Source organism: Macrobrachium rosenbergii, chromosome 41 (genome assembly GCF_040412425.1).
Source record: "Macrobrachium rosenbergii isolate ZJJX-2024 chromosome 41, ASM4041242v1, whole genome shotgun sequence".
In the NCBI taxonomy this organism is placed as follows: Eukaryota; Metazoa; Arthropoda; class Malacostraca; order Decapoda; family Palaemonidae; genus Macrobrachium; species Macrobrachium rosenbergii.
Genome location: NC_089781.1, coordinates 88682988 through 88695605, shown reverse-complemented (window position 1 = coordinate 88695605; position 12618 = coordinate 88682988). Strand labels below are relative to the sequence as shown.

Below are 12618 nucleotides of genomic sequence, written 5' to 3'. Positions count from 1 at the left end.
AAACTAAAGATGTTTATCAAATAATAAAAGATTATCTCGTTTCTTATCTTTCGCTTACATTGTTCATTTTCAACAATAATTTGCATATTGGAAAAGCTCCTTATAACTATCTGTATTATATATATATATATATATATATATATATATATATATATATATATATATATATATATATATATATATGTATATATGTATATATATATAAAAAACTTTTTTGTTAACGAAGAAAATTTTTTTTCAAGATATGAATTAGAGCAAAAAACAAATATTTGCCTGAGCATGTTGTCAGTCAGTTTCAAATGCTGCGCCAGTTTCAATAATAAACTCTTCAGCGTCAATTGCCGAAACTATGTAATAATATTTTTGCAACTTGTATCAACATATCTCAATGAAATCCAAATCCTATGTTTTAAACAGATTCTGTAGAAATAGAAGTTCCCGCCTGAATGCTCAGAGTACGTTCATTATAGATATACGAGTCTTATTAACATTATTCAGAAGATGAATAGGATTCCTCTTCTGAATAATAATAATAATTATGTTGCAAGAGAAAGCTCGTCATGGACAATTACTTACATTAACTGACAGACACCGACAAATCCTATATGACCCACAAAGAACCAAACTTTTGTCACAAAAAAATAGACATAAAAAATATGTTTGCTGTACATTCACCACCTGACACTGATATACTGATATAGCATGGTGCTGGATAGTCCAGTAAGGAAGACAAAACTTCACCGCATGAGAAACACATTGACCAACACTAGCATACTGCTGGATAATCCAGTAAGAGACGAACTTTGCCGCATAAGAAATACACTGACAACACTGACAGAGACATAATCCAGTAAGAATGAAGCTTTGCCATAGAAACTAAACACATACACGCAAACACATGCACTGACAACACCGACGCTGACAGACACTTATTTGACCACAGATCAAGAAGAGAGTACTGCGGCATTGTGACTTACCAGACCACATCCCCGTGCTCCTGGGACGGTGATTGTATTTGAACAGGAACCCCATCGTTCAGTGGCACGAGGACCAAAACACGAGAGTCAGCTGTTCATCAACTGTTTACATTACAGATGAAGGAGGCGCGTCTTTCTCCCTTTTTCCGTTATTTTCCTTCAAAGAAACTTATTATCGACGATTCCCCCCGCTTGTGACTTTAACTAGAGAACTAGTCTGCACTATCCTACGCCCCGACGAGTTACCGCATTGTCCGTTCTTTCGAGGGAACCGAGAGGGGGCGAAAAGATCACTCACAACAAACACAAGAGCGGCTTCAATTCAATGAATCGGCTGGAGGGAACACCGCCGGCTGGAACGCTCGAACCCGCAATGGCCGGTTGTCAGGAAGGAACTGAGCTCGAGCGTGTTGTGTGTGTGTGAGAGAGAGAGAAGAGAGAGAGGAGGGAGAAAGAGAGAGTGAGAGAGAGTCAGAGCGCGTGGCTGCTAGCAGAGTCTGTGTGTATGTGCGTGTGTTCTATGTGCGTCCGAGGACGAGCCGCAACGGAGTGCTCCAAGTCAATACTCGAATCAATAGTCATGCAGAGAGAGAGAGTGAGAGAGAGCAGGAGCGAGTCAGAGAGACAGAGAGAGAGAGAGAGAGAGAGAGAGAGAGGTGGAGCGCTCCCTATGGCTCCTAGTCCTAGGCTGCTCGACACAGGAGGTGGTCCTATTCCTGTGTAGCTAGTTCCTCGACAGGTCGAGAGGAATTCGGTCTTGTAGTTACTCGCTTCGACCCGCATCACACGGAGAGAAACTTTTAAAACTTCTCTTTTCTTCTTTTTCTTTTCTCTTCTTTTTTTTTTTTGGGGGGGGGGGCGAGGTAGGGAGGGGGTTTGGTGTCGTTGACCTCTGCTGAGGTAACTTTAGTTTTTATTTCAGGTCGATAAATCGATGAGTCAGAGGAATGGGTTTATGGGATGAGAGTTCAGTACATTTATTTTATGGGACGTTATTTCGTTCAGGGATGCACACGCGTGAATACATACATAAAGTATACATACACACAAGTGTATGTGTATATATATATATACATGTATAAATGTATAAATATTTAAATAATGTATATATATGTATGTATGTATGTATGTATATGCAACGTATATTTTCGGACATTTAGTAAAGGTTAAACATGTATTTTAGGATACTTGGTAAAGGTTAGCCTATCCAAACTTATAACATGGGACGCGCCACCTCGCCTGAGATCATATGACCTTCATAATTTTCATAACTCTCTCTCTCTCTCTCTCTCTCTCTCTCTCTCTCTCTCTCTCTCTCTCTGCAGTTATATGCAACGTATGTATTCATTTAGATACATACCAGAATGTAGTTACGTAGGTATGTGAGTATGCATTTAAAAACGAAGAATGTATGTACATATGTATGTATTTTAAAAACAAAGAACGTATGTATGTACGCATGCATTCATTTAAAAACATAGTAGAATGCTGTTACATAGGTAGGTATATGTATATTATTTAAAAACAAAGAATGTATGTATGTAGACTCGAGCCGATGATAAAATGTTTATTGCTCAGAACTTTTCTGCTTTCGTTGAAATAGTGTCTACCATAAATATCGCCAGAAGACAGTTTTGAGTTTGGAAAAGAGCGGCCGTCTTCCAGGGGCCTCTCAGGGGAAATATTCATCACATTTCCTCCGAAGAAATGAACAAACTTTATAAGCCCACCAGAACTTGTTTTTATTCTTGTTTTTATTTTTTATTTATTTATTTATTTATTTATTTATTTTTTTGTCCCTCACTTGTTTCAGCATTTCCAATTTTTCAGTAAATGTGGGAATTGTGTCCAGTATGCTTCAGTTTATAAACAGAAAATTAACGCTGGATGCGAATGTGATCTTAGGTTCCATATATTCCACCGTGGAAATTTACAAGAAAAGAAATAATAATAATCATAATAATAATAATAATAAGCACTACGTAACGATTTTAAGGATGCATACGTTTCCGCCCTTGCAAAATGTAAACGAAAAGAAATAATAATAATACCGAAAGATTTTAAGGATGCATATGTTTCCTCTCTTGCAAAATGCACATATAAGCTAAGAAGTAAAATAAGATCAAATAAAAAAAAGATAAAATTCTTATCCTTCTCCACAGCATATGTTAACGGTAACCTGTCTCTTTCGCCGTGCGTAGGTTCGAATCCTATAGGGGAGGGATAAGTATCTTGAACTATTTTCCCTTTTGGATCGTAGGCTTTCAGCAGAAATTGTAGCCAAAATGTTAAGAGATCACTGTGGATTTCAAAGATAAATTATCCATCTGTTAGTTTTTTTAATGGAGTCTTAAAAGTACTCAGTCTGAGATCATCTTCATCCCCGAGATCGCCCACCTCACGCGGTCCACTGTAGGCATTACCCTTTGCATCGTCCCTTCGGCCCTAGCTGCAACCCCTTTCATTCCTTTTATGTGCCTCCATTCATATTCTCTCTCCCATCTTGTTATCCGCTCTCTGCTAACACTTGTTTCATGGTGCAACTGCGAGGTTTTTCTCCTGTTACACCTTTCAAGCCTTTCTACTCTCAATTTCCCTTTCAGCGCTGAATGACCTCGTAGGTCGCAGTGCTTGGCCCTTGGCCCAATTCTATATTCCATTCCATGATCTTTCATTCGCTGCGTGGGAAAATTGTATTTCAGATTGCACAAAGTCTATAAATACTGAAACAACAGCACTGTTGTCACAGCGTACAAACAAAATGGTGAGGACAAATCGGAAGCTGGAAGTTTAGATAAGTATTGTTATTATTCATATTGTTCGTTATTCGCAGTAGGAAGGTAGAAGCGAACAAAGTGGATGATTATAATATTTCATTTGGAGCGCTCCAGAGAGACCAGATATTGACCAAAGGCGAAAAAAGAGACAACATTAACTAAGAAAAGAGAAGTATAGCAAAACAGGCGCAACAAAATAACAACTAAAGTAAGTTACACAAACAACAAATTCGTGTCTTGATAAAATTGTATCTTTTCCGAAATCCAGTTATCGTAAGAAAGGGAGATCACCTAAGAAGTTTGCCTAACTGCAAAAAAACTCCCGTAAGAAAAAAAAAAGACTTTTCACGTTACCTAAGTTTTCTGCGCAATAAATAAATAATTGAGTAAGTAAAAATAAGTCTATTCAGTTTGTGAGACATTCTGTCGCCGTGTAAATGCCATAGGTTCCAGGAGCTCGGTTCTGGAACTTGCATTGTGTCTAGTCTATTCTATGTCTGGTCTACTAAAAAGGGCATCTTTTAATTGAATTATCTTTTTCACAAAGATACTGGAATATACTATTCGGGATGTAAACAAAATGTCACTACATCTACGGGGTGTCTTGAGTTTTTAGTCTTCCATCTTTAATTCATTTTCTGCATTGTCTTTATTTACGTAATTTATTTTCTGCATTGTCTTTATTTACGTAATTTATTTTCTGTATTGCCGTTATTTACGTAATTTATTTTCTGCATTGTCTTGATTTACGTGATTTATTTTCTACATTGTCTTTATTTACGTAATTTATTTTCTGCATTGTCTTGATTTACGTAATTTATTTTCTGCATTGTTTTTATTTACGTAATTTATTTTCTGTATTGTCTTTATTTATGTCATTCCTTAGGACGAAAGCGTGAATTTTAAGTGGTTCTGTAGGAGTGGCCAGAATTTATTAGGCAACTTTTTATCCAGAGTTTATTAGGCAGCTTTCTATCCAGAATCTATTTGGCAACTTTATATTCAGAATGTATTAGACAACTTTACATCCAGAATGTATTAGGCAACCTTATATCCAGAATGTTCCAGAATGTATTAAGCAACTGTATATCCAGAATGTATTAGGCAGCGTTTTATCCAGAATGTATTAGGCAACTTTACATTCAAAATGTATTAGGAAACTTTATATTCAGAATGTATTAGGCAACTTTCTATCGAGAATGTATTAGGCAACTTTATATCCAGAATATATTAGGCAGTTTTATATCCAAAATGCATTAGGCAGCTTTATATCTCTCAGTTGCCCAATTTTAATCTTTGAGCGAATTCCCGCAATCTGTTTTTCAATAGAGAGAATTAAAAAAGGTGAATCTTAAGCCCTGAGGAAGTGACAGGTTCATTTCGTTAAATAAGATGGTTTTTAGTTTTCTGCAAAAGAAAACTATTGTGCTGGCTTTGTCTGTCCGTCCGCACTTTTTTCTGTCCGCCCTCAGATCTTAAAAACTACTGAGGCTAGTGGGCTGCAAATTGGTATGTTGATCATCCACCCTCCAATCATCAAACATACCAAATTGCAGCCCTCTAGCCTCAGTAGTTTTTATTTTATTTAAGGTTAAAGTTAGCCATAATCGTTTTTCTGGCAACGATATAGGATAGGCCACCACCGGCCTGTGGGTTAAAGTTTCGTGAACCGCGGCTCATACAGCATTATACCGAGACCACCGGAAGATAGATGTATTTTCGGTGTCCTTGATTATACGCTGTAGCGGCTGTACAGAAAGCTCGATTGCTCCGAAGAAATGTCGGCGCATTTTTACTTCGTTTTTTATACCCCTGGGAGTATGAAAGCAGGAAGGAGATTCTAAAGCTTAGCACTTGACGGAAAGAAACAGTTTTCGAAGCGAACAGTCCTAGAACAGTTCTCCTCTGAGCGAATGAGAAATGCAGTTGCATTGCAGTTTCGTCTCGGCTAAATAACTTGAAAGGAGGAAGTTTCTGTTCATTTATTCACTGACTTAACCCTTATTGCTTCATTAATTCATTAACTTGATCCTTGTTGCATTATTTCATTTCTCTCTTATTTTTTTTCTCGATATATGAATATTGTATTCTATGGAAGCTTGGAGTATGTCATGTTAAGAGTGCACAGTAATATAATAATAATAATAATAATAATAATAATAATAATAATAATTTGATCTTTAATACATTATTTAATTTCCCTTTGCTTTTTTAACCTATGAGCATTGTAATGCACGGAAGTTAGCAGTATTTCATGTTATGAGTGAATAATAATAATAATAATAATAATAATAATAATAATAATAATAATAAAATAATAAACAGTAGAGGTAATAATAATTATTATAATAATAACAATAATAACCTATATGTGTACAGGCATCGTCCTTACCACCCAAACGATATTGAACAGAATGATTTGTATGCAAATGCACACGGAAGCTGAAACGCATCATTTGTCAGCATAGCAATCAGTCCGAAAATATCCAAGATGAAAGGTGGGGGCTTTCCCTAAGATCTCGCCGCATGACGTTGCCCGCCGTCTTCTGAAAGGACCATGATATTTTTATCTTGGCAAATGACCGCGGAATGATACCATGCCTTGATAGATGACCTCGACCCTATTATTACCCTCGGGGCCGTTTGGCTTTAGAATTGGGAAATGTTTGAGGCTTTACATTTTTTTCTCGGAGATTGGGAAGATTTTCTTTGTAAAGAAAAGGGCGAAAAAATTCAAGTTCTTGCATGTCGTTCAGGTTTAGAGCTTGTGCATTTCATTTTTATTTCATTTTTTTATAGGATATTGTCGTTTTCTTCACTGTCGGTACTGGAACCACTTTCATATTTAAAGTATTTTATTATACAAAATATTGTTTTGAATATATCTTTTTCTTCATCAGTCTTGGAGCCACTTTCATATTTAAAGTACTCTATTATATAAAGCATTGTTTTGAATATATTTTCTTCACTGTCAGTACTGGAGCCACTTTCATATTTAAAGTTTTTTTTATTATATAAAATATTGTATTTAATATATCTTTCCCTTCACCATCAGTTTTGGAGCCACTTTCATATTGAAGGTATTTTATTGTACAAAACATTGTTTTGAATATATCTTTTTCTTCACCATCAGTTTTGGAGCCACTTTTATATTGAAAGTATTTTATTATACAAAATATTGTTTTTAATACATCTTTTTCTTCACTGTCAGTACTGGAGCCACTTTCATATTTAAAGTATTTTTGTTTACAAAGCATTGTCTTGAATACATCTTTCTCTTCACCATCAGTTTTGAAGCCACTTTCATATTTAAAGTATTTTATTATACAAAACATTGTTTTAAATATATCTTTTTCATCATCATCAGTACTGGAGCCACTTTCATATTTAAACTAAAACTCCAAATACAGATAATAAGGCGATTTCCACTTACGTCATGATATACTGGTTGGGGATTAGTTTGGATTAACCCGTCCTTATGCCAGCATGGGTCCTTGCCCAGAGGTAGTAGAGGAAAGAGAAGCCTGGTGTGGACCTCTGGACTCGAGGTATCCAACCGAGAGGAACTTTGGACATTATCTTTTGGACCGGTTAGTGTTTTTTCACTTATACTCTACTGTATGAGCCTGACTTTAATTTACGAGGATAGACACATTCCAAATAATAATAATAATAATAATAATAATAATAATAATAATAATAATGATGATGACATCTTGGAAGAAGACCATTTTTGAGAGATGCTTTTCAACTAAACAATAATAATAATAATAATAATAATAATAATAATAATAATAATAATAATAATAATAATAATACTAAATAATGGGAATATTACAAATTTTATCTCTAACGAAATAAAGCCGGGTGGGGGTTATTCCCTTTGCCAAAATAACTCACATTTCCAACTTCTGCAACATTTCTAACGTTCTTTTCAACCCAGAACATTCCACCTCATAAAAGAGATATTGCTTTTAAGGAACGCACATCTGCATTCAGATTGACTTATTTTCTCATTTCATCAGTCGAACGAAAAATTCATATTTAGAGAAGGGAAGAATAAGCTGCTCGAAATGTGTATATATATTGGCAGTCTTCAATTTCATCAAGATCCAAAGCGTGAAGTTATTTAGTCAGTTTCTTAAGGACGAGAAAGTGATGCAATTATTTGCAATACAAGTCATCAAGTTTTAGTAAACGAACGAGTAATTCTTTTTGCAAATGGAAGGGGTAACAATATGCTCGACGCTTATTGCATTTAATTCTAGGTAAGTTCATTTGATCACTTGCAATCTATGCATTCCTTCTTTCTTTTTTCAGAAGAAACAGATAGCAATAACAGTGTTGTAAAATTGACCTTTCTATGAATTTTCTTGGTCATAAGATTTTAAAGCCCAGTGATATATGGAAAATTGGTGTGATCAGATATTACATCTGACTCACTTCCTAATTGCATACTTTTATTACCTTATCAGTTTAATTCTTTGCATTCCTGAAGGAGAATTCCGTAAAAAATATTAAGTATAAAAGTGAATGAGTAAGGTCCTCAGTTGTGAAAGAAATGAAGTAGGACAGTGCATTAACTAAGTATTTAGCATGATTTTGTTGTCACATATTGTTCAAATGTCGCAGTTGTGCCATTATTAATAATATATATTTAAAGCTCTACATGACTAGTATATAAAAATTCCAACTTCTGCGTAAAACAAATTTGTGGTACCATTTTCATTTTATAACGTATGAAATACATGTTTTTAGAGACACTAATATAGATACACGTCACGTATTACCATTCCCAGTTTAAATTTTTAATTCATAATATAAGAGAGAAATTCAAACTCAAGGCGGATCAAATACTGTATATGACCTAACCTACTCTAAGAACTGAATTTGAGATAAAGTAAATTCCATCTCATATTCGCCTTTATCGAATAAATTTCAGGTAAAGCCAGTTGAATTTCATATTCATTTTTATCAGAGCAAGAAAGAAGAGGCAGAATCGATATTTCCGATGTGACTAAATCAGACTTTCTCGAGTTTCATCCCGGAGAACTAGACCTGCTGATCATATCGATATCACACGGTCTTTTTTTTCATATTTCTTCGTTCCCTGATTGACTTATCTCTTTTATCTTAACTAAAGACGAAATCACTCCCTGCTTTGGTTGATATCTGTTGAATGTTATCTGTCTGCTAGAAGAAGAATGGAAGATATTCATATAATTGAGTGGGGGTTAGGTACCACTGACTATTAAATGGAGCTTCGTTGCGTCAGGAATTTTGACACCTGTTTTCTTCATAGGCTGGGAATCCATACCATTTCATCATTTTCCCTCTATTTTAATTATATTTCCTTCCTTTGGCTCTGATTTTCCCTATAAAAAAAGAGCCTTCTAATTTCTAGAAGCTCCACAGTAATTTTTTTTTTTTTTTTTTTTTTAAGCTTTTTGGAGTCTTTTCATAGCAGTGTACGTGGGCGTAACTGAATAATACCAGGTCCGCGCATCGCAGGTAGAAACACCTGGCCCGTGAAGGCCTCAGGTAAATTTCACGGGACGAGGGGGTCACATCCCCCTTCACGCACAATAGCAAAGAGCCAAGTCCCACAGAAGAACCGAGTCTCCACTCAAGATCCGAGTGAACATCAGCTGTCAAAAAGGAGTGGAGGTGAGGAGACGGCACTACAGTAGTGCGTGGGACAGAGGCTAGCTGTCGGTGCCATTATCTTGATTAGGGGATCCCATGGCTCGCTTTGTTAGGCCAGTGACTTCGTGTCTCTCGCTTTTCGCTTCTCATTATGTCCCTGTGAAAGGGCACGGCGGTGCTTCTGCTTGATATAACGGCGAAATCGTATAGTACGGCCGTTTCTGCCGTTTCTGCTCGGTTTTCGTTTCTTGTTATCTGATGAAAGACTCTTAGGCAAGGTCGTGTTTAACTAGATGTTGCAACAGCCCCAGTGTTTATGTTTGCATTTTCTTAATCGCGCAGAGTGTAGTTCTCCTATTTTGCTATGACAAGCAGCGCTGCAGTGGACCAAATGATTGCTGTGAAGGAAAAATATCATTATTTATTGTTCAGTCTCTTGTAGCATATTTTAGATAAAACGCCTGCGGTGAAGCAATAATCATAATGTTTCTATTTTATATGTAAGTAATATTTTTTTATCTTGTATTTTTTAATTTTGGATAAATAGCATCACTGCTGCTGCCCTCAAAAAAAAAAACTAGAATACAAAGTGTTTTTACCCGGGATTTGTGCAGTAAAGAAATGATTAGGGTGTTTCTATTTTATATATAAGTAATACTTTTTTATCTTGTATTTTTTATATTGGTTAACTAGCATCATTGCTGCTGTTCCCCTCCCTCCCGAAAAAAACTAGAAAACAAAGTGTTTTTACCCGGATTTTATGCACTTACCACTGATTGCCTTGCGAGGGTATTGAAAGATATCAGTAAAACAAAATTTTTTGGTGACGCGCCCGCATCGCTTTTTAGAATATATATTCTCACTACTATATCTAATATGGAGGATTGAAAAGAACCTCCCATTCAGCATATTTCCCCTGGTACTCAGATACACCCACTACCGTAAACAATGCCTCCTTTTTCTCTGAGCTGGAAGATGCAAAGGCTAAATGGCCCTACCCTTACATTCCCCTCCAGCCCCCATCCCATCCTACCCCGTCCCCACCCACCCACTCATCTCTTCCATCCATCACATTTCCCCTGAGACTCCCGGTCTCTTTCTTCTTCCTTATTTTAAGAGACAGGAATCTTGAAGGACTCTCCAGAGAACCTTCGATTATTGTCAGCGTCTCTCCTTGGGGAACGTCAAAACCTATGCGTGTCTGTGTGTGTTTGTATGTACAGAAGGGAGAGAGAGAGAGAGAGAGAGATTGACGTCTTGAGAGGCAGCATGTAGGCAGAACTCTTCTCATTTTTATGGTCCCTTTGTATGTTGACGGTGTTGTTCTCCTTATGAATAAGAATAACAATAAGACCAGTTATTATTATGATTATTATTATTATTATTATTATTATTATTATTATTATTATTATTATTATGATGATGATGATGATGATTATTATTATTATTATTATTATTATTATTATTATTATTATTATTATTATTATTTTAATGACAATTATAATTAGAAGCAGACAAAAGCACAATTATGAATATGATTGTCAATATCCAGATAATGGTTATTATTATTATTATTATTATTATTATTATTATTATTATTATTATTATTATTTTAATGACAATTATAATTAGAAGCAGACAGAAGCTCAGTTATGAATATGATTATCAAGATCCAGATAACGATTATTATTATTATTATTATTATTATTATTATTATTATTATTATTATTATTATTATTTTAAGGACAATGGTAAGTAAGACATTAACAAGCTTTTAATTGTGAGGATGATTATGAAGATGCAGGTAATGTTTATAGATGAAATGAAGAGAAAATAAATCAGCTTTCGAATGTAACAATACATAAAACGCGCGAGAATTTTATTTAAATAATAAAAATGTTGTATAATTTTCTTGCCTAGTAAATTAATAGATTAACTGCACATCATTATTAAAAGCGATCTCTTTTTTTTTTTTTTTTAATACATAAAAAGACTTCAGTTTTTCAATGGAAAATCATGTTTATGGTGTATGTTTATTGTAATATGTATATATATATATATATATATATATATATATATATATATATATATATATATATATATATTCATAGACACACAGAGAGAGTTTTGTGTGTGTGTGTGTTGTTGAGCGTGTGTTATTTTCGTTTGTTTATTGTTATGCATTTTTCTGTTGACTCCCTTGTTCCACATTTGTCATCTAATACCTGCTTTAACATAACGCTTTTATTACAAGACAGAAAATCAGTTAACTCTGTAATAATCTACATTAGCTGACTTAATCAGGATTTATGTCTGAATGAATTGGCTAATCAATATCCGGAATTGTATTCTGCCTAAATTAATGTGATATTAAGAAGATACGATTTTGCCAGTGAATGAGCTTAACAATGACTAAGAGCCGAATTAAAGAATTATTTTAGTCTATGGCCCCACTAATTATCTCTGTAATTAATTAGTTCAAGATGAACTGATTGAATCATCAAAATTCATAGCTAGTATAATTCTTCATTTACGCAGAGAGAGAGAGAGAGAGAGAGAGAGAGAGAGAGAGACAGTGAACGGTTTAACTTAGGTTATTACAAATTAGGATTACCTCTTGAGGTAATCCTTGCGCCAGTTTATTGCATTACTACAAATCTCTTAATTCTTAACAGCAAAATACAAGCAATTTCTCTTAATCTCTCTCTCTACTAAATTAATCAGGTACATGACTCTTTGCTTAGGTCAACAGAGGCAATTTTAAGTAATTAAGACTATATCGTTCATCGTCTTTGGATCAGTTGTAGAGAGAGAGAGAGAGAGAGGAAAAATGTAAAAAAGAAGTATGAAATATAAAAATAAAGATAAGGAGAGGGCGAGAGAGATCCTCGTCCCGGGGTCGAACATGTGTCTACTCAGCTGTGAATCGTGCCGTAGAGAGAGAGAGAGAGAGAGCACAGCCAGACAAAAAAGATAGAGACGGTGATAGAAAGACTGAGAGAGAGAGAGAGAGAGAGAGAGAGAGAGAGAGAGAGAGAGAGAGAGAACAACTAGACAAAAGATAAGAGAAGGCAACAGAGAGGGAGAGAGAGAGAATGAAGAACGTAAAAAAGTAAAAATTAGAATATAAGGAGAGAGAAACGATAAATGTAAAAGGAAGAAAGTATAAAAGTTGTGTATGAAATTGAGGAAGGAGGGAGAGATGAAAAATATGAAAA

General features: G+C 35.0%; 1 protein-coding gene across 1 annotated transcript in view; it reads right to left on the bottom strand.

Annotated features, from left to right (window-relative positions):
- LOC136826972 (galactosylgalactosylxylosylprotein 3-beta-glucuronosyltransferase P-like) overlaps nt 1–1374 on the bottom strand; it is a 174981-nt gene extending 173607 nt beyond the window's left edge. Inside the window, exon 1 of the mRNA XM_067084585.1 lies at nt 978–1374. Coding sequence (XP_066940686.1) covers nt 978–1032 — 55 coding nt within the window. The 5' untranslated portion in view covers nt 1033–1374. The remainder of the gene's footprint in view (nt 1–977) is intronic.
- Between the last annotated feature and the right edge of the window lie 11244 nt (nt 1375–12618).